Raw genomic sequence first — 22,863 nt, forward strand, 5'->3', positions numbered from 1 at the left:
AGAGCATTTCCAAATATGCCACTGATCAGAAGTAGAAGTCTTTGCTAGCAAGTCAGAAGCGACCAATATTTATTCTGAATTTAATCTTATTTCAAAGCTTTCCCTCTGTCTCCTTGAGATACCAAGCTGAATAAAACCTCAAAACATATTCAAAGCGTGCTAGGACAAGTGGCAAATCATCAGCGTATTACTAATTTTAATTAAGAAGTACAATATAAAGAGAAGATGATAAAATGTTCATTAAAGAGATTTGAATTTGGATTGTTTTTTAACTATATTAGTTCTATAACTAGTAGCATTTAGAGAAGAGTTGAGAGGGATGGCTTTTATGGTAAGTTTTTGAAAGAGTTCTTTTGGTATTAAAAACATTCCTTAAAATGTCAAAAGAATGGCTGAATTTTTCTCCATGAAGGTTGAGCAGTGCTGACAACAATGCCGGACAACACAGGCAAAACCCTTTTAAGAAGCTGTTACCTCTTAAATGGGCCTATTGCCCATAATGGAGGAAAGTTGGATACTTCTAATAGAAATAAGTAGATTTTGCTTTTCCCAACTAACCCTGAGACCTTCCAGTGCTCGATGGTATTGTGCTTTTCTTCACATTATGGATAATTGTCTCTATTAATCTCTATAATGAACTGAAGAATAAAACTATGTTTCTGAATTAAAATTAATAGAAAGGACAAGCACACTTGTATCTGACTAACACTCATGTTACCCAGAATTTATTTTACATTGGCCAGTCAGATGCTTCTAATAAAGTTACAAACAAGGCATACAAACAAGCACTTTCTTCTCAGATACCACTTCTTTCTACCTCAGCAACTATTGTAGTGCAAGTAGTTCTCAACATACAGCCACTTGTTTAATGATGGTTTCAAGTTACAACAGCACTAAAAAAAAGTGACTAACATCTGGTCCTCACTCCTATGACCACAGTCGTGATCAAAATTTTGGCATTTGACAACTGGCATATATTTATGTCATGACCACCATTTCAAACTTCCCAGCTGGCTTTGAACAAACAACTCCCCATTTAAACCTTCCCAGCTGACTTCTCCACAAGAGACAGAAGCCAAATTTACTTAATGACTATGGTGATTTGCTTAATAACAATGACAAGAAAAGTCATAAAATTAGGCATGTTAATTTGATGACCCATTTAACAAATTCACTGCTTAGCAACAGAAGTTTCAGTCTCAATTGTGGTCATAAGTCAAGTATATCTCTTCTGGCTATTAAAGGTGTACTTCCTTTATGTTATGAGAAATATCCACTCAACATCATTTGATAAATTATCCTCTTCCTTTTTCTAAACATTAGAACATTTCTAAACATTAGAGCAAGTAAGATCTTGAATACTAACACAGAAGTAATTTAGAGGAAAGTTGATTTAATAGGAAAAGGAGTAATACAGTTGATTAATTACATAAGGGCTGCCAAATTCTGTGTCAGTTGTAGTTTCTGAATATTCTTAAAGACCATTTTCACATTTAGCAACCAAAAAAAGAAAGAACTAATGAAAGTCCCCTTCTTCTTCAGCAGGAAAAAATAATCCAAAGTTAGGCAAAGATCCCAAACTAGGCATGTCACTGAATATTCATTCAGGTGTCACAAGTGGGTCCAGTAGATATGGTCTTCAATATATGAAAACAACCTGCATAGGATTACTTAATCTTTTTCACTGGTAAAGATGTAAGGAACACATTATCTTGCTATTAAAATAATTTGGAGAATCTCTATACTTTCTTTCAACTAACTCCATAAACCCATAACCATTTTTTCATTGCCCTAGTTCAGAAAAAAAATTGGCAATTTCTACAGGCTTACAATAAAACAGGGGTGTCAAACTCAAAGCCTGGGGGCCAGATCCAGCCCACAAGATGCTTAGATCTGGCCAGTGGGCCTGCCCTGGGAACAGTGAAGGACCGGTCCATGGTGCCTCTGCCAGCGAAAACAGAGCTCAGGATGGCCACACAAAGCCCTCCCAGGCTCTGTTTTCGGCTGGGACGTTCTTCTGCAGCCCTCTTGCCAGCTCCATTTTGGATGTCAGAGGGCTGCAGGAGGCCATTGCAGCTGAAAACAGACTGGGATTGTTTCTCGCAGCCTCGCCAAGGTCTATTTTCACTGGCATAAGGCTGCAGAAGGCCATCGTAGCTGAAAACAGAGCCTTGAATGGTGTTGAGCTGGCCATGCCTCTCCCCAGCCCCACAACGTCAAACACAACCCTGATGCAGCCCTCAATGAACTTGAGTTTGAGACCCTGCAATAGAACAACTGAAGTAAGGTGGGTGAGATGAAATGTTACTTTGCCTAAAAGTAGATTGCTGTGTGTTTGAATGATCATAACCTCAAATTTCATTTTAACTCTTTAAAATCAGTACAAAAATTTATCACCTTTTAACTTGTTAACACCAATGAAAGAATCCCCTTTTTTGCTGTTGTATTTTGTATTTTAATGAAACATTTATTATAAACTCACATCCCATGGGAATCAGAAAAAAATGTGTAAAGAAGGATATTGTCAACTTTCTCGGGATGTGCTTTAATTTTCACACATGCTTCATACTTTTTTCTGATAGCATATTTTCAAATATGCTAAGTATATTGATAGACATGATTTATCTCAATCCACTTTGAACTACATTATCTTTCTTTCCCCTAAAACCCTTTTGAGAAATAAATAAATTGCCCCATGGACAAACAATTGATTTTATCCCTCCTGGAAGGAAAAGAAAATACCCTGGCATTTTAAGGCTTGTTACTTTTCTTAAATTGAAAACATTTTTTGTGGTATATATTATGATGTCACAAGGTAACTTCAATGAATAGAAAATATTTACCATTTCAATTTATTGCACAAAGGTTTGATATAAGCAGTCTGGCAAACCTTCAATTTTCAAATGAAAGATCCATTCCTTTGCTAGTAAAATATTGAAACTATAATGATAGGAATATATTTGTTCATGTATAAGATAATTCATCACACACTGTATTATATTTAAACACAAGCATTGATTCAGACCATTTCTCCCATCATATTATTCATACAGTAATTGCAGTCATCAATTGAAAATGTAACCATTGTAAGATGCTCTCATGTTGAATAGGCAAAAATGGTTTTCTATTATGAGATATTTTATTAAACATTAACAAATAATCTGTGTTAGACTATCCATATTATACACATTCTTCTCTTGGTATAAGAACAATTTATACCTTCAACAACAATTACAGATCCACAATAGAAATATCTAACAAAAAACATACGTTCATAATTTTCCTTTAGGATGAAGTATAATATAAAAGAACAACAAAATAAAATATATAAAATATATTCCAAACTTTTATCCCTCTAAATTCCCCAATAGTATTACATATAGTTTTACTATATCCTAGTTTCAAGTTGCTTAATCTTGGTTTTGTTTTGTTTTTTTCCTTCAGTAAATGGTTGGCCTCTTAAAAGTATTACTTGAAATAGTTAAAAAAATTGCTTAGGGATCAGCAAAGTGGTTGTCTTTCACTTTTGTCAAAATATATTCTACACCAGTTTGTTTTTAATGGATACAATCATAAAAAGATATGTATATTTATTTATATTTCACACTTCTTCTAGGGGATTAAGCAGAGTTTTAATCGTACCTTTTCCAATGGCATACAAGATTATTTCCTATGCTTTCTAGATGTTTAGTCTAAAATCATATAGGGACACAAACTCTTTTATGTGGCTCATTTGTAGAACGGAATTAATAAAGAAGCACATATACGGAAGGCATATGAGAATGACTTGATTATTAAATGTATTGAAGCATCTGACTGGCCATGGCTGTAAATTGTGGTTCATCTCAGGGGTGTCAAACTGGTGGCCCACGGGCCGAATGATCATGTGCAGACCACACTGCTTTAGCTTTATCAGGATTTGTTGTGTCTGTAGAGCTAACTGTCCATTGAGCTGAATCCACATGCACTTTGGTATATTTTCACTTTAATTCTGTATCAATGCAAACCTATTTGATCTACTTTCAGATTCCAGGACAAGTTTTAAAAAAAAAGATTTGTCCATAGATAAGAACAGTCCAATGCCCTGACTAAGGAAGAGATAACAAATTAACTCTTCACTCTGAGAACCAGGATATAATTTTAAGGAATTCATGATAAAAGACTAGTTATTCCCTTTTAGGATGTCACCATAATGGAGAAGTTTGAAAACTCTGTCATTGCACTTTCAAGGATTTGGTTAAATAGATAAAAACAACCTTAGTTTTCATCAGATTGCACAAAGTGACATTATACCACCAATTTTGTTATTTTGTATGTATTTTAAAATACTTGATTTGTACTTTACAGAAATGCAAATTATAATGGTCATAAAATGACTTCTGATGGTAGAATGGCTGTATATTCAACTGTTTGACATACAGAGGTTTATAGGCTGGAGCAGTTCCAGAGAATTGAAATCAGTCTCTGATTTCATGCTGTCCTGCCATATAATTCCGTATTTCTTGTATTCTTTCTTATATCAGTTCTATAGTCTTCAGATATATTGGGGCATAATTATCAAAGTGTCCAAATGTATACCCATGAAATCTACTGAAACATGCAGTTGCAAAACATCTGGAGAGTACCCAGTTTGGAAAGATTGAGAAAGAATTATCATGGTAACAATCCATACAGCTAATGGTCATTAAAAAAAGGGTGGATTTTAATTTTCTGTTTTATTTTTTTATTCCCTTTCCCCATCTCACAGAAAAGACAAAAGCCAGCCTGTGGGATCAGCTTACAAATACCAGTGGGACAATCATTGGGGTGACTATTTGCATTGTGATCCTCCTGATCATTATCTCTGTTATAGTCCAGATCAAACAGCCTCGTAAAAGATTTGTCCAGAAGAAAGCAGACTTTGATCAAACAGTGTTCCAAGAGGTCTTTGAGCCTCCTCATTATGAGTTATGTACTCTCAGAGGGACAGGAACTTCAGTGGACCTTGCAGATATTGCAGATGACTTTGAAAATTATCATAAACTCCGTAGATCATCTTCGAAATGCATTCATGACCACCACTGTGGATCACAATTATCTAGCACTAAGGGCAGCCATAGTAATCTTAGCACAAGAGATACACCAATCTTGACAGAAATTCAACCCCAGCCTGCAAAACCCCTTATCCAGCCTATGAACAGAAGAAACATCCTTGTCATGAAGCATAGCTACTCACAAGAAGCTGCCGATGTGTGCGAGATAGATGAAATTGAAGAGGTACCAACCACGAGTCACAGGCTGTCCAGACATGATAAAGCTGTTCAGCGGTCAGTATCAATAGATTTTTTATGAGGACTTTTGCATGAAGCCTGGGTTCAGCTCTATTTTCTGTTTATTTAGTTTTTCTAATATGCATATCCATTTAAAGTCCGACCATTGTTTGTGAGCTAACATTCTTCTTTTTCCAGGATGCATTTATGCATGTGGATGGGTATTCTAAAGAGGTTTTTTTTGTTTTTGTTTTGGTGAGAAGGGAGTAGAGGAGGAGAAGATACTTTTGGTACTATCCCATGAAAATAGCCAAGAATTACCTAGCAAGTAATTGATTCCAAAATTGTCCTTATTTATATTTTTAGGATTTACTAGAACTTCTAACCCAATCCAATCCATGGCAGTATTCCATGGCAATTTTTGGCAGATGAAAATAGGTTCCTTCTATTTATATTCACCTGCTATTTGGCATAAAGTAGCCATGGAGACCATTACAGTACCAGGCTTTACTGTCTGGCTTTGATAATCAAGAAATAATGAAGTTTAAACTTTCCTGTCTTTGACTGTTCACTAATCTAGGCTCTAAAATAGTTTTAGTTCTGGAGTGCAACCTTCATCCTTTCCATACATACACACACGCAAGAGCTAATTGTATGGAAGAATTTATAGCATAGAAAGGTCAAATAAGGAAAGAGTTAAGCAGCTATTCCTAGGAAGACTTATTTAATTTTTAAAGCAGCTAAATAATACTGTTGATTATAATTAAGTTGGGTTTTACATGTACAGTATATATACTTATTTTGTGGAAAATTCTAATTGCAAATATTCCATTGCCTGTCTGATTTCATTTTTTCTTGGTTTGTTTGCTTGTTTGTTTTTGATCTTTCTAATACTGCTCCATCATCAAAAATTGTCTCTTCTATTTTCAGGAATGGGGTATGGTGTCTTATTATTTTAATTTCATTAAATATAAAAATGTATGAAAGGGTAGATAGACTTTACCTTCCAAAGATACTTTTGAGTAAATTAAGGGCAGTTTTCTTTGAACAATCAGTATGCAGAGCTGATTTCTTGAAGAACTTGAATGTAATATTTTGTCCTTCCAGATTGTAGGGAGGGATAAACCAATGAGAAAATCCCTTTGCCTTCTGATCATGTTTCTTTTATGCAGCAAAACACAATATTTTGAAATATGATTTCTGTAGTTGATATATCATTACTTGTCTTGTTTATTTGCAATTTAGACTAGGGGATAATTTTTATGCTTTAGCTTGATATTCTTTGAGATTTGCTTATGAAAAAGTAGCAGAGCAAAAGCTTTCTAAATCAAGTCTGGCAGAATTACTGTTTCAAAGAAAATTATGGGGGCTCTTTTGCTGTGAAATGCACTCTGCATGCTTCTTAATAAAAATGCTTAAAAGATTATGAGTAAATATGAAGTGAAAAATATTTACATGCAATGTTCTTGGAAACTGCCAGAAACCTTGTGATAGGTTTAGGCTTAACACATGCATTTTATTATTCTCCATATTATTGTGTTCATGTGTTTAGTCTTTTCCGTCGTCATAAAATCTAGCCAAACCTGGGGTGTCTACAGGACACAGGAGGAATAAAACAAGTTAAATGGATGAATACAGCCATGTGATTGGAGCCCAATTATTATCTTTTGTCTGCATTGCTTGACTTATCCCTCCTCACTGCAAACACCCCTATCCAAAAGTCTCAGAGCATTTTGTCAATTAGTCTCACCAAGCCATTTTAGTCGTCTAACTTTAAAGAGTTGATAAAGTTAACAAGAGCATTATTTTTGCCTACCAGCCCACCAGTTTTAGGTATCTTAAATCAATTTGCCTGAATCTTTAGATATGTTCCAGTAAAGAATGTATATGCATGTATTTCTTTTTTTTCCTATGCAAACATTATTATGTTGAATGAAATAGCCATAACATTCCAGGTTTTGCCTCATTGGGTCTCTAAACAAACATGAATCTGAGTACAACACAACTAGGGTGTAAAAGACAACTGAAGGTAAGTGAACAACTGAATATATTGTTCCCAATTCACCATCCCTGCATTTCATTCATTTTCTTTGGGAAAAAAATCAGAGATCTTTTTATAATGTGTTTGTTGTGGTTGTGTGTTTTGGCTTGTTTGAAAAATGTTGCTATTCCCTGAATGTACAAAGATTTTTAAAGGGTTTGCTGTAATTTCAATAACACACAAAACTTATTCAGTCACTTTCCTCAGTTCCATTATAACATCCTGCAAAATATGACTCTGAACATTAAGCTTGATTTTTAAGCAGCAGTTTGAAATGACCATTCACTCTGATTGATATTCTTTTAAAATCCAGTGTTTAAAATGTTTCAAAAGGTAATAACTTCCAGCCTGCAGCTGACACACGATAGGATAATAGAGAACCTATCTTTTAGATCTATGGATAATCAAAATTGATGGTATGCTTATTTTAGGGAAGTTGAATTAATATATAGATGATATCTTATTTATCCTCACAATTCACTGAAGCATGTTTTACTCAAGGCCTATTGGCCATCTTCATGAAGTAGGAGTTTGAACTTGTTTCTTATTGAAATTCTAGAACTTTTATTCATTTTTCCATTCCCCATGATAACCTTGTTAAGTATTTATTTTGACTGTTATGACTGGCACTTACTGATGCACTACAGTGAATGTCCTCACCCAACAATATACAGCCACATTTGGCTGTAGTCCAAGATCTTTAGGACAAAAACCAAGATCATTTTATTTAATCTAATTACAATAAATTAATATAATAAATTTAATAAATTCCTTGTTCCTATAAATGCAATAATTTTGCCCTGTGTCACTTTGCAAGTTGGTGGCATCTTTTGGCTGATACCCAAGGTTTTGGTGGTTGCATGTGATCTAGGAGTTCAGATTTCACATTTTGTTCTAAACCCATGATTCATGACTGTTGAAAAGATGAAGGAAACAAGAATCTGTAACTAGATGTGTGACTTGGATAAAGAACTACAAAGGAAGTGCAAAAATCAATTTCTGAGATCCAGCAGGAAAAACATCCTGTGTTTTGAACTTATCCTACTTCTCACTATGCTGTACATAGGTGTCAATCAAGCGGTTTGGTTAATGCCAATTAAAAGTATTGTCAGATTATAATATGAATATATTTTACTGTGTTTTCAGCAAGTACTTAATGATATCAAGGAATGACTTAGGAGCAATTGCCAAAACGTGACTCACTTATTCCATTTATACACACTTGCAGTTTAAAATAGTTTTTCTTGAAGAGTTTGAAAAGGGTTTATATTTTTGTCCTTCAATTTTTCCACAATTAGCATATTGACTTTCTGTTCAAAACTATACCTGAAATGGCGACAAAGCCAATTATTTTAAGCTGTCAGGAGAATTCTATGCACCCCTATTACTGAAAATAAATCTTGGATATCAGTATAAACTTCAGAGGTAGCATATAAGTCACAGAAGTTGTAGGCAGTTTCAAACTATGTGTATTAAGTGAAGTTTAACATTGTGGTTATCACTGAACAGTAAGATACACCTAGAGGCATATTTGGGGGAAGGAAGGGGCAGCCATTGTTTCATGCATGCCAAAATGAAAAATGTTTAATTTTAGTGCTGCTAATTATTGTAAAAAGATCTTTCCTGAAGAGGATAGTTCCATATTTCCATTATTTTTTAAAGCTTGAATTTAAGTTTGTTTATGTGTGACTTATTTTTATTTGAAATATAGTTTACCTGGAAATTGATTAATAGTGGTAGCTAAACCAATATTTTAAGTATTTTGTTTGTCTGCATCTATATGCTCTAGTTTTTACATTTGAATTTATGTGTGTATGGGTGTACATGCATACATACACACACACACACACACACATACATCTATTAAAAAAATTATTCTTGACCCTGGCCAATGAATCTGTTCAGAGGTCTGCTGTTCACACCTTCCTATAAATTATGTGCTCATAAGTGTTCCAGAAGTGATTGGCTTCTATGTGTCATGGCTTTATATGTCTTTTTGCCCTTAGCTTCCCAAACCTGGAGGGGGGTGTATATCATACTGCCAATCACAATTAGTTTTGTTGCTTAAACCCTTAAAAAAATCCCAATTCTTCCAATGGACAAAAAACTTTGCTCCATCTTCTCCAGGTATTTCATTAAATCCCTATTAGTGGATGGATGGATGGATTTTTGGGCCTAAGACCCATGTGAGCAATTTTAATCATTTTGCACAAAACTAGCTTCCAAATAAATCACATTTTTTTCATAGTTGAATTCATGGCATCTTATCAATACAATATCCTTCTTATGTTACAGTATTTTACTTATTGTGTCTAATAAGTTTCTTTCCATTGAACTTGTTATATGTTCATTGTTTTCATTATGTAGATTGCTTCAGAATAGTGCATCCGGGATGATTTTGAATATACAACAGTGACTTATGAAAGTATCAGCTCTGGAACTACAAGCTAGAGATGTTCTGTACTCCAACGAACTACTCCAATTTCATGGGGGGGAAAAACCATCAGTCAATAAGAAAAACTAATGAATGGCAATAAGACCCTTATTACTATCATTTATTGTAACCATATTTTCTTTTATATTGTTATTTATTTTGTTATTTGATTACAAAGAAAAGTTATCCACTTTCAGGAACAAATGATTAAATCAGGTATTTATGAATTCATAACCACTTCAACAGAAGTATCAGTTGAAAACGTATCTAATGATGTGGCAGAAGGTCACGCTGAGAAATTGATCTGCATGTATGTTTCTGAATATTTGAATCAGCAAAAAAAGTTTGAGATTCATTGTAAAAAGCTTGCATTCATACTTACTGCTATTCCAATCCATTTCTTTGTGTCATATGCTTGCTAATTGTAAGTTTTTATATAACGATACATAAAATAATGTATAATAATTTCTTAAACTGAGTTTTGCAGTAGTCTTTTATTTACTCTAGCAGTTAAGTAAGGCTTCATAAAGGATTTATAGTACATTCGCTGGGTCACATCTAAGTGTACATTGATGAATCATTTTTAGTAGATGGAATTCTGAAAGTCACCTAGAACAGGGGTCTCCAGACTTGGCAACTTTAAGACTTGTGGACTTCAACTCCTAGAATTCCCCAGCCAGCATACAAGTCTCACAGTTGCTCTGTTTGAATACCCCTGATCTAAGAAGGAAATGAAGCAAGTATGAATAAATACTGAACTTATCTTTAATTTCTTCCAAAAATCCAAGTAAGATGAGATTTCTACAGTATTTTCATTTGTTACTTTAAAGAATGTTGCACACAGTACAATAGATAGATTTCTGATAGATTACATTAGGATTAATGTGTAATGTCAAATACTGTAAGGCTTGTTCCTTATGAATTGCACAATTCACATGTCATTTGCTGAACATTCCTATCTCATTGTCTCAGTGTTAAAAAAAAGATGTTGCTAGGACTTTTATTTAACCACCCCAAATGTTGCATAAGAAGCTCTTTATTCACTTATCAATGTGTCATATTATCTGAAATACTCAAAGCTAAAGTTCACAGATGTTGAAATCTCAGAATCATTGTAGCTTTGAAGGGTGCACACAGATGGCTGACAGCTGTCAGATTCAAATTAAAATTGATGGTAAACTATCAAATGTTGTAAATTGCCATATGTAGTCCAGTGTTGAAAGTTATTATAGATTGATTGCAATTATTTAATATTTGTAATTTTTTAAAGTAAATTTCTATTACCTCGAATAGCATATTTTTTGATGTGTACTTTGGAGTAACTACTTTTATAAACAAAGCAGTTGAGTAAAAAGTGTTTCCCTCACTGGCCTCAAACAACAGAAGGCATTCAAAATACCTTTAATATATATATATATATATATCCACAAACAAACCTCATGATATTTGTTGGCACTAACCTCAAAGTCTGTGACATGTGATTGCACTTCCAGTATAGAGTAGGAGTTATGCTGGATGAGGAAAGAATTGATATATTTGTATGTATTAATGTAAATTTTACTGCAGAAACATTGACTTAAGCTTTGAAGCTTCTACTGCAAAGAAGCCCCTCTTTGAAATAGTCAATTTGCTTGCATTTACATTGAATATTGTATAGATCGGTGAAGTGGGGAGTTATGGAGTTACTGGAAATCTTGGAATAATACTGAAGTGCACTTTATATTTCTGACGGACTGTGGTGATCACTATTCCATGTTTAAAATGTATGGCCTCATGTATTACAAGTCTCTGATGCTATGTCATGTTGTGAAAGATGGCTACAATGTAAAGAGAAGTTTCCTTGAGTTTGATTCAATAAGCCAAGCTCTCATTGTAACAAGAACAAACAACAAATTCATTTCATCAATGCTCCTTTAATTTGTTCTGGCTTCTCAAAAACCAGAGGAACTTTTTAATCATTCAGAACATTGCAAAGGCAAAACAACAAGAAGACTTTGAGAAAAAGGAGCCAGATGGGTTATCCTTTAATCAATTAAAGAAAGAGAAAGTCTATTGTCTCTTGGACTGCAGGATAGCCTAGTCAAGAATTTAAATGAAGATGTTTAAATGTGGTAAGTAATTTCATCCATGTTCATGCATGTTTGTGCACTTTTTTGTGGTGAGGGCTAACTTGACAATGAATGTTTAAACCCCATGGTATCTGAATTGTTTACAAAAACTTTGACTTTATTTGAGAAAAAAAAATCTCATGTAACTGTCTGGAGAAAACATGTTTTCATTATGATGCATTTACATGCCAACAGTATCTCAGATTAAAAATACCTTTATATAAACAAAAGCCTTCTATAGTTAACTAGTTGCTTATTGTTGCTTAAAACTGCATAAATAGATGAACCATCTGTAACTATAAGAAGGACCTCTTCTTTGTTATTAGGATAATATTAAAGCAGCCAGCCATGTGGTCCTGTGGGATGGTATCTCACATAGATCAGTTTTTCTGCATCCATCTTCTGAGTTTTCTGCTTCTCATTTCCATGGAACTTTCTAAGACTTCTGGAAGCTACTGAGAACCCTTTTACCATACCTTTTGTTTCAACTAAACTTGCCCTGGTTTGGCATTTGGCTTCCAGCCTTGGCTGGAAGTAGAATCATACTGATCTGCAATGGAAAATTGTGGGTATAGACTTATGTTACAATTTACTCTCCCTTTCAGTTTGCACAGGCAGAGGGGGAGTTAATTGAAATGGCTAAACATACAGTCTGGCCATTGCAATTCCACATGCCAAGCTGTCTGTAAAAGCAGTGCTATCTCTCAGAACTGACTTCCCCTCTGTGTAGTTTTGAAAGTGCTAAAATCCCCATTAGTCTGATGATCACAACCTTATTTAGCTGAGCTGGGTGGAGCAGTGGTTAGAATGCAGTATTGCAAGCTATTTCTGCTGACTGCCAGGAGTTCAATTCTCACTGGCTTAAGGTTGACTCAGCCTTCCAAGGTCGTTAAAATGAGGACCAAGATTGTTGGGGACTGTAAAGCACCATAAAGCTGTATATTATTGCTATTGCTATTGCTTGGAAAAAGGAGAATGGTTATAATGTTTGATATTTCAAAGTACGTCAAGTCTTGTCTAAGCATGCTGTTGCTTTGCAGCAGCTGTTTTAATTTCATTTTGATATAATATCCAACTGTCTGAGTTTGCCATTACCAGATTCATAAAGACCTATCTATTTAAGAGTCAGGAAATTAATAAAATTAAAAATAATTACTTTTATTGCAGTGATACTATCCAAGCTTATTAATCATAGCCAAATCTAGTTTAAAGGTAAATTTTGACTGTGCAACCAGTCAGGCTGATGTAGATTCGTTTGTGATGGATTCCTGTTTGTTACATGCTACAGTGACTTCATTCTTCCTTATATCACATATGTTTATTGGTGGCTTTCTCATGCATTTCATATTAAATTTTGTTTCAAGGGAAGGACAAATTAGATTTTTATACTTATCATATTTGTGTGTTATATTCAATTTTCAGTCACTATGAATTTTTCAAAGTGCTCACAAAAATTGTATATATTCTTTTAATATTTACTTTAAAAATATTTTAAGGTTTCTCCCAATGAACATCACAGCAGTTGACAAGTGAAAAGTAAAGGACTATTTCATTTCAGGTTTTGTATTAGCTTGTGTAATTATGCTCGGTCATATGAAAATGAAAACCAAAGAAACTTTGCCCATTATTTTTAATTGTTTACTTTTATGTTTCAATATAATATACATATGTTCACTTGGCATAAGAACCAGTGGCATAAATATGGCATTGCAAGCCATGAAGACCTAAGAGTATTTATTGCATACTGTTCATTGCAAAACTTTACACAATTTATCCTCAATTTATCCTCAGTGCTAATGCTACATATGCCAATTTTCACAGATTATGAACTCATTTGTTGGTTGGTCCACAAGTTGTCACAAGGATCCAGAAGAATACAAGGAAGAACTGACATCATAACTATTAACTATAAATATTGTAAGCTTTCCAGAAGCTTTTTTTGCCGTTTAAATATTCACTAACAAAAATTCAGGGCTATTCTTTTTTGGGTTGATATATCTGTTACTTTTCTGTACTCCATTATTACATTATTACAAGTATTCTTAAAATGCAATTACCACAGTATCTATGGAGATTCTCAATCATCTAGGTCGGGGTATCAAACTCCCAGCACCAGTTACAGCAGTTACTCCTTCAACAAGGAACAATCTTCTCAACTGATATTCCAACATTAGGTATAAGATGAGATATAAATCTAACAAATAAAAGAAATCATAGTTCTGGGGGTTGAATAGAACACACCAAGTTCTTGGGTAACCTGTATGATAGTGCTGCAACACAATTCCTTAAGGAAGCTGAAGAAGCTTCTTGAATGAGAAGCAAAACGTCCAGTTGCCTCTTGATAAAGCACCCTTAGGTCCACCATGACCTGGATGACTTCGCATCGCCACAGATATTCAAAGGAAGTATATTGTCATATGAAACGCCTACGCCATTCCTGATAGTATTTCCTTTTCTGCATTATAATCCCTTGACATTACTACATAGTAGGAGACAAATTCTTCTGCAGGGTCCCACATATGAAGGTAGCACTTGAAATGAAATACTAAAGGAGAGTGCAAAAGAAGGTGCCCCTGGACACCAGTGCAGTGTCTGTATAGCTCCTCTGAAATAGAAAATCTGTTCCTATACTTTTGACTATAAATCTCCCTATTTGTTCACCCCACAATCAACAGTGTTAACTATTAACAGATCTTTTCAGGAAGAGTTATTCTAGAGAGCCAATCCTTTATTCCTGGGCTATGTGATACCCTCTGCAAATTTGCCTTCATTATGGCAATAAAGCATCTTTCATTGGCTGGATATACGTTCCTCATGGATGAATGTTTTTCAGCTTTATATGAGAGCACCCAGCTTTTTCCTACAGTAGTCTAAAACTTACAACTGGTTGTTTAGGAACCATTTGAAATAATGCCAGAGTTTTCAAAGCTATAAGGACCTGTCCTTAAAAGTACAATTACCCACATTCCCTGTGGTGATGTGATTAAATTCTGGACACCTGGCAACTGGATCACATTTATGACTGGTTGCAAAGTTCCGTGGTCATGTAACCATGATATGCAACATTTTTTTGCTATTTACTGGCAGAAAATAGGGGGGGAACCCATTAGATATGATGGATTCATTTAATGACCATGTGATTTGTTTAACAACAACAGTGGCTTATTTTACAACCATCACAAAACAGTAATAAAATCAAGTCTAGTCACACAATGTTTAGGGTTGGAAGCACAATGACTTAGGACCAAAATTGGTCATAAGTTGAGGATATGCTTTTATGATTACTGGTGTTATATTCTAAATATTTTGAAATATTTTCCAGGGTTTGATAATAACAGAAATTAGAGCTATAATACATTTGACAGTATTTGCTACCAAGGTAAGTTTTCCTGATAATCCATAAACTTCAGAGGGAGCACCACAGTTAAGTGGCATTACTGTGTATTCACCTTTTTATGTATATCTTTCAGTACTGATTGTTCATTTTGTTGTTCGTGTCGATTTATCTTTTCAGTTCTAATTAGTTTTTGAAATTCAAGCCCAACGAATTTTAAAACGTCCTTTTTCCTCCTATCCATCTTCTTCCTAAATTCTAATTCAGATTTTTTAAACAACCTGATTGTTTTCCTAATTTTGCATTTTACAAAGTAAATTTATTTGTCCACAACTTTCTTTATTGTGATTGTCTTTTTCTTGTTGATTATAGATACTATAATCTAATCCCTTAAAAAGAAAAAAAAACAATGTGTCTTTTGTTTTTAAATTCATTTCTAGTTATATTTAATGGTGATTGCACCGGATAAAATCATGCTGTTTGGAATAGTACTTTTTAGGATGGACAGTGATTAGGAATATGGAAATTCTGGCCTTTAAAAAAAAAAATACAGCACGGTGATTAGGCACAACATTGTTCAGCACTAGCACTTCAAAAAACACTTATTTTTTAAATGTACATTAGCATACCCATTAGCACATAATAATGCACTTAAAACTCTGCTATTGGTCTAAAAATCATTTATCCATATTAGCATGCAGTATGGAAGCTTAAAGTGCTTTTTAATGTGCTTTCAGTCTTCTCTAAGAATCGTACTGAGACAGCAATGAAAACAAAAAAAAACTAAATAGGGGATAGAGTAGAATTGTATGTTGTGCTCTTTGAAAATAAAACTGCAAAACGATAATGGTTTAAAGTTTCTTTTAGACATATTACAAACTCAAACAGAAAGGTTGGTGTGAATATTTAAAAGGCAGTAAGATTGCTGTAATTCTCTTCTTTTCAAAGACAGAGGCTCAAATTTGCACAATAGAATATGGCTTTGATTCATTCTTCCCACCTGCCATTTTCCATTGGAAAATCCTGACCCTTAAAGCACAGCTGGGTGAGGAATTCTGGGAGCTGAAGTCCACAAGTCTTAAAGTTGCTAAGTTTGGAGATCCCTGCCTTAAAGTAATAGAGTGGCTTTGTATCCAAGCTCTTTCTTGGAATTCTTGAACTTGGTGGATAAAACCTGAATTACTGCAAGACTCAAGAATCAACAATACACCTTATGCAATTCGTCTCCCAAATGACATCTCACCTCTGGCTGATTAAACCAAAAGGATTATAAGGGGTTTTTTTGTGTGTGTGTGTGTGTATGTGTACCTTATGTCTGCCCCAACAAGAAAAGGGATAATTTGAATTTCTATCTCTCCTGATGTTGCTATTTGGCACTATTAACCTATACTGAGAATAAAAATTGTCAAGAAAAGAGATGCAAATATTCTTCTCCTGCCTTATTGCGCAGTAGTTGAGCAAGCATTTTCAGTAAACAAAGCAAAAATATTCACGTTACCAGTTAAAAGAAAATGGTATGCTTCTCAGAATAAAATACATTTAATATACATTATCTAACAATCAATATATAAGGTGATTGGGAGACTAAACTGGAAAATTCCACAAGGTTTAAAGACATGAAACATATGTCTTTATGCCACTACAAGAACCTTTTTATTCTTAATTATTTTCAGCTACAGATTTAAAATGCCTGTCTATTACGTTATCTGACTTCAGTATAATAAGGAACAAGGCAACCAGTTTTTAACAAGCATCCATTTAATGGACAATGGGGTCAGCCAGTGATTCCACTTTATTCAACCCTTTCTTTAAATGTATCTGCCAAATTAGTACTTGACTTAAATCTATTCTATTTTTGCATTTGTTGGAGATACATTGTATTTATTTCTTCAGTTTTAAAAGTAGATATTGCTGATGATGATATGTGGTGAAATCTAAATGCTGTTTCATTCGGGCATCCACTTTATAATTTAAAAGTGTTTAAAAACAAGACTATTATATTTGAGGATTCTTTGCCTTTTCCTAAACTAGTACTAATCCTCCTCAAATAAACATGAATTTAAAACATCATGGAGGTTATAGGTTTTCAGTATACTCTTCACTGTTTATATAGTTATGACATGCTAGATTACTTATTAAAGAAAAGTCCAAAAGTTGCAGATAAGGCTTCAAGTTAAAATTATAACACAGTAGTAATCCAATTTATAAACTTCAAGTGTAAATGCTAAATGTAGAAAAACCTCAGATTTAAAATACGATACAAATATACAGCATAAAGTATAACCCAAGACCAGTTTCCAATTAGATTTGAATTCTACATCAAATTTACTTATTAAATAGGAGATTGTTTTGGACACTGGAGCATAATCCCATAACTTAATTCACATTCCTTTCAGAAGGAATTGAATACTCTTTTTAATAAGCTGCAGTTAAGGTATACAAGACACTAAAGAAGGAACAAATAAAATGACACTCGAGTAAGCCAATAAATGTTAGTTCATCAATTGATAAGGTAAATAGTAATGGAATGAAAGAAAGGAATCTAAACAGAGCGCCTTTTGATGTTCAGCATATACGGATGATTTCCCAACAAATTGATGCGCTGTTTGAAAATGCTTAGTGAGGGGAAATGGAGATTTATTAAAATGACTTGGAAGTTTTGGAAAACAGTTTCTTATGCAAGCAATAACAACAACAAAAAGTAAAAGACAATGCATGCTTTTTAACAATATGGTTAAAAATACAGACAACAATATTTTGAATATTCAGCCATTCTATTCTTTCTCTCCTGCAATCCTTGCAGTGATATTGAAGATCAAAGGGTGAGTCTCCTATTATGTTAGACGCTATTATAATCATTCAAACTACTACGGCATTATGTGGTAACAGCGCTACTTACTATGTGTGTATCCCATGGGTTTTTTGCGTTGGTGATTATTATTATTTAATTATATATTGGAAATTGTTTTTATTAATCCCTTTTGCTTCAGAAATATTTGTTATGCATCCTAGAATGCTAATATTTGAAGGGCAAAGCTGTGTTTGATGAATAAAGGCAAACCTGTATGAAGCTGGTATGGAATTGGGAGTATTCTTAGAGATCATTAGCTAAGCAACCCAAAGTTATAGGTCAGCAACAGAAAAGCTAAAGTTTCCAACTGTATCCCATCTTTTGAAAAAGGTTAATCAAAATTGATGCTCAAGTCATCTGTTCAGTATTCTGTGGTTATGATTGCCATAAAGTATCACCATGCTTGCCAATATTCTGTCTTCCTCACCCCGCTCTAGATTAACCATTAAGCAAAATAATCACATGCTTAGGAATCCAAGGGAATAGAGGAGCACCACAGAATTTTCTTCTATTGCAATTATGCCTAGCTTTTTCACTACCATACTCTAGTAAGTTCAGTTGTTTTCAATTGTCCTTATTAGTCATGTTTGTCATGACTCAGGTTCAGGCATCAAATTCTGAATCTGAAGAAGCTGCTCCAGCTGAAATGTATGCATGTCAGCCGACACCAATGAAGAGTCACCCAAGGCTGATCAAAACATCACCACCTGGATAGCTGGAACAGACAGGTAAGGATGATATAATGCCTTCCAGACCCTATACCCAGTGAGTAGAAAGGAGAGTAGAGCACAGCAATTCCCTGAAACTTCAAGTGATTATTGAAGCTGGTTGCAGCCTGATTTGAGAGGCAGTTCTTTGATGGAAACAACTATCTGATACCTGGCTCTTCAACGATATTCCTCTGAATATTGTTTGAGTAAGAAACCTTCTGGACAGGGTAACAACTCTGAACCAACGCCCGGAACTTTGGACTGATTTTTGGATTTTTCTTTTGCCCTCTCATATGTTAAAGCAAATCATTTTGGAAAGCATCTGGGACCATTTGGTTTGAGTGCTTTGACTGTTATTATCTTTTGAAATTGAGTAAACCTTGTCAGATCCTATAGCAACTGTGTGTGAGTCAGTATTTGAAACCAGAAGCAGGACAATGTTCAATTTTAATTTATTTTTTTAAAAGAAGCTTTCATTGATATGGTGAGTAACAAAAGATTAAAAGTTTGGTTTGAAGGATTTTAAGAATTGAAAACAATGCTCTCAAGATCATGTAATTTCAATAAATATAATATCAAATCTTATTTTATCTTTGTGGGCATGATTAAAATATTTTTAATAAAATATTAAATTTATTTTAGATTTTTAATAACATTTTGTTAACAGATTTTAAAATGTGCATTTTTATGTTGCCCTAGTTATAATAAATCATTTGATTATATATTTGTTCACTGCTATTTAGTATTAAATAGTTTTCAAAAATGAGTATTGTTTACTTTTTTAATGTGTAATATAGGGATCTAATGTGGAAGTGTCATTAAGAAAACTGAATTTTTAATCTCTTATTTCACTTTCAGCACTTATGGAATCTTAATGTCACTTTAAGAAATGGAAAGTTCAAAGGAAACCATTGTTGGGCTATGTTTAGGGCATTAATGGGCCTTAATCTGATCCTGAACTCAACATTTGAAAGCAGATGTAAATTCACATTTATCAGAGATATCTGAAGGGACCAAAGATTTTGAAAACATGACTTTGCCTTTGATGTTTTCAATGGTTTTATTGCTTCATTTGAACAGTTTACTATATTTAATAATTGACATTACATCCTATGCTTAATTGTTTAATTATTTCAATTAAACCAAACTAAATTAATACCAGGAGAAGCTATGGGGAGCTGAACTGTGAAATTGGATTCCATATTCTCTTTTACAAAGTTGCTTTCTTATCAACAGGAGGTTCTCTTATATACAATGCTAAAGTCCCCCCCAAAAATAAAATTGGTGGGATTTTTGTAGGAAAGAAAAGATAGGAAACCAACTTCCACTTCCAGATCCAAAAATAAAGCAAAAATGGCATATTAATTACATTCACTCAAATCAAGTTTTTCTACAGTTGATGTCTATTTGATTTTTTCCCCTTTCTGGGTGATCCATAAGGCTGGCCTAGAATAGGTTCAAGGATTCATGCAATATGAATAGCAAGAAGGAAGCTAATTATTAATCTTGATCAGTAGTATTAAGGAGATGTCTATTTTAGTAACAGCTCTATTTCCACCTGGATTTCTTATAGGATCATTTTTTCTTCCTGACAGATAATTTATATAGAGCTAATGAATTCTCAAAGGTGAAGCTGTTTGATCAGAGCTGAAAAATAGCATTCAAAGGACTTCTACACAAAAAAGATATTGAGAGTTACCATTCAACTGTAAAGTAATTCTGACAAACCTTTGCTTCATACAATGTATCTAGATCTCCCCCTCCCTGCCCCCCAAAAAAGCACTAGTATTTTTTTTTTTAAAAAAAACTAGGAATTCTTATCCGTATTCTCAAATGAAAAGTGGAAACCTACTTTATATTTCCTAGGTCAGTATAGGGAAAATATTTAATGAGCTAAGATAAATCGTGGAATATAATTTACAATTTTTGCTACATTATTTTGATGTTATTGGGAATAATTATATATTTCCACAAAAAATGAACAGAGAATTGTAAAGTTGTAAATTGTAAAACATAAAAGTTTCAAGGAGTTTCAGAACAACTTTGAAAGTCCTGATCTGTATTTCTTATTGACATTTTTCATCATCATGCTACCACTTAGGCAAGTTATCTATCTTTGTTGATGATTAAGATCATTAGTTAGATTTATACTTTGCTTTATTTTAATGTTACCTTCCTTCATAGCATGTTTCTCTCTTTCCCCAGAATAACCCTTTGTCATAGGTTGTGATAGTGACTGGACCAAAATCATATTTTGATTTTTCATGGCTTAAAGGAAGACTTGAACTTCCCAGTTGTAGGTCAAAGCTTCAACAATTACACAATACAAGCCTTATAAAGTAAATAGGTTATTATATGATTAAAAGTGGGGAAAGTCTAAAGAGAGGCAATCAATACATATTACTCAAAGGTGCAGATGGGTATGATGAATTACGTTTTAGAAATTCCAAAATAAGTTAAATTATTTTGAAATAGAGACACTCCTCATCTTGAATTGAGGATCAAGCAAAAATTTAAAGGTAGAATGGTTAGGAATTTAGATTAGGATGTTTGCCCACTTGTGAACTCTTCTTATTCTCTTTTTCTTCCCACCTAATCAAACAGGCAAATAAGAAACCACAGGAAAATTTCAAAAGGCAAACATGATCTGTGCGGCTTATTTGTGCCACATAATGTGGAAACCTCCTGATGACATTGGTTCCACACTGTAAGATATGTACTTCAGCTTTCCATACTTTAATATGTAAATTATACTCTTACAGGTTGTGGGATGCAAAGGGCAATGTTCCATTCCTGACAATGATATTGGCTTACTAAAAAGTTTAGAATACACCAATAGAACAGCTAGTTCTATTATTTAAAAATTGTAGGGTATTAACACTATTCTGTTGTACTACATCAGTTGGGCATTCAAACCATCTGATTACCTTTATTACTATCTGATTTAGGAATAAAGCACTTAAAACAGCAGAGGGAGGCTACAATACATTTTACAGCTGGAGTGGCAATGCCTACATGGTGCTTGAAATTCATGGAATGGCTGTTCTCCTTATGACTCCATGTACATGCCTAATGTACTGATCTGGTTAAAGACGCACAATACTACTTTTGTGTTAAAAATCCAATCTATACTGGAATAAACTAATACCAGAAAGGATCAAGGCATGGCGAATGAATAGGAGTGAGAGAGTGAAAAACATCAGTAACGATTATTTGGGAGCCAAATATACATATAATCAAGCATATAAAAGGGTGGCATAAGAAATCAGGTTCAAGGATAAGAATCCTTTACGAAAAGGAATGTTTCATAGCTTCTGTGTAGCAATCAAAAGACAAACAATCGAAAGGCGTGGTCTCCCTATGCTATCCTTGTTGTACATGACAATGAAATTCTTGCTATGTTTCTTGCTATGTTCTGCCTATTTTCTGTGAACAACAAATTTCATTTTAATTGCTTCCTCTTTGTGCCCCAGGCTCTTTGACACATCTTGCTATGTAAAATCAGAAAAAAACATTTTCGTTGTCATCAGTTACGCCTGTTTTGACACTTCAAAGCTGGAATGCCAGCAAAAAATATATATGCATGCATGTAGATTTATTTAGATTCCATTTTCTAAACCAGTTTCTGCCCAAATGTTTTCAAACTGAAAGCTTTCCTTGGAGAGAGGGAGGCTATGAACTGATCTTCAAAAAGGCTGGGGGGAAAAATAGGGCAACCCCAGAACAAAAGCTACATTTAAGTCATTTTACATTTTAATAATATTTAAATTTGATCTAATTAAATTGATACAGTGAAAAGGATTTGTATCCAGATATTTCCCTCTCTACCACATTAAAAATAGAATTTGAGAGGTTTTAAGGTAATATATGGCCCTGTGCAGCCCTGGTCTTTAAAAAAAAACATATCACAGGAAGTTGGTGGTAGAGTTTTATTTGTTTCTGAGAGACTGTCAGATTATTGGGGGTGGGTGGGAAGGTGGGATGATCCATGGAAAAGGCACACTTCTGAGGTTCTACTAGATGGCAAGATATCAATGAAGGGAACTAGCACCTGCCCACCCTAACAAATCTGATAGGATGGGTAGATTCTCTCAGGCAGATGCAATTCTGGAAATAATGTAATATGGCTATCTGAA

At 34.0% G+C, this 22,863-nt stretch overlaps 1 protein-coding gene across 6 annotated transcripts in view; it reads left to right on the forward strand.

Moving 5' to 3' along the window:
* Window positions 1–18,705, forward strand: part of NETO1 (neuropilin and tolloid like 1) — a 90,403-nt gene extending 71,698 nt beyond the window's left edge. Inside the window, exons 9-14 of one of the 6 annotated variants that reach the window (XR_015748856.1) lie at window positions 4,748–5,306; window positions 7,205–7,278; window positions 9,658–11,835; window positions 13,654–13,749; window positions 17,970–17,988; window positions 18,619–18,705. Coding sequence is in view for 1 of the 6 variants with exons in the window: in XM_026671866.2 (XP_026527651.1) it covers window positions 4,748–5,306; window positions 7,205–7,265 (620 nt within the window). In the remaining 5 variants the exon portion in view is untranslated. The other 5 variants (XR_015748855.1, XR_015748858.1, XR_015748854.1 and 2 more) reach the window with 5 other exon arrangements.
* The last annotated feature ends 4,158 nt before the right edge of the window (window positions 18,706–22,863 follow it).

The sequence above is a fragment of the Notechis scutatus genome, chromosome 3 (genome assembly GCF_049901735.1).
Source record: "Notechis scutatus isolate UNSWTSFEM ecotype Mainland chromosome 3, rNotScu1.2, whole genome shotgun sequence".
NCBI classification, from domain to species: Eukaryota; Metazoa; Chordata; class Lepidosauria; order Squamata; family Elapidae; genus Notechis; species Notechis scutatus.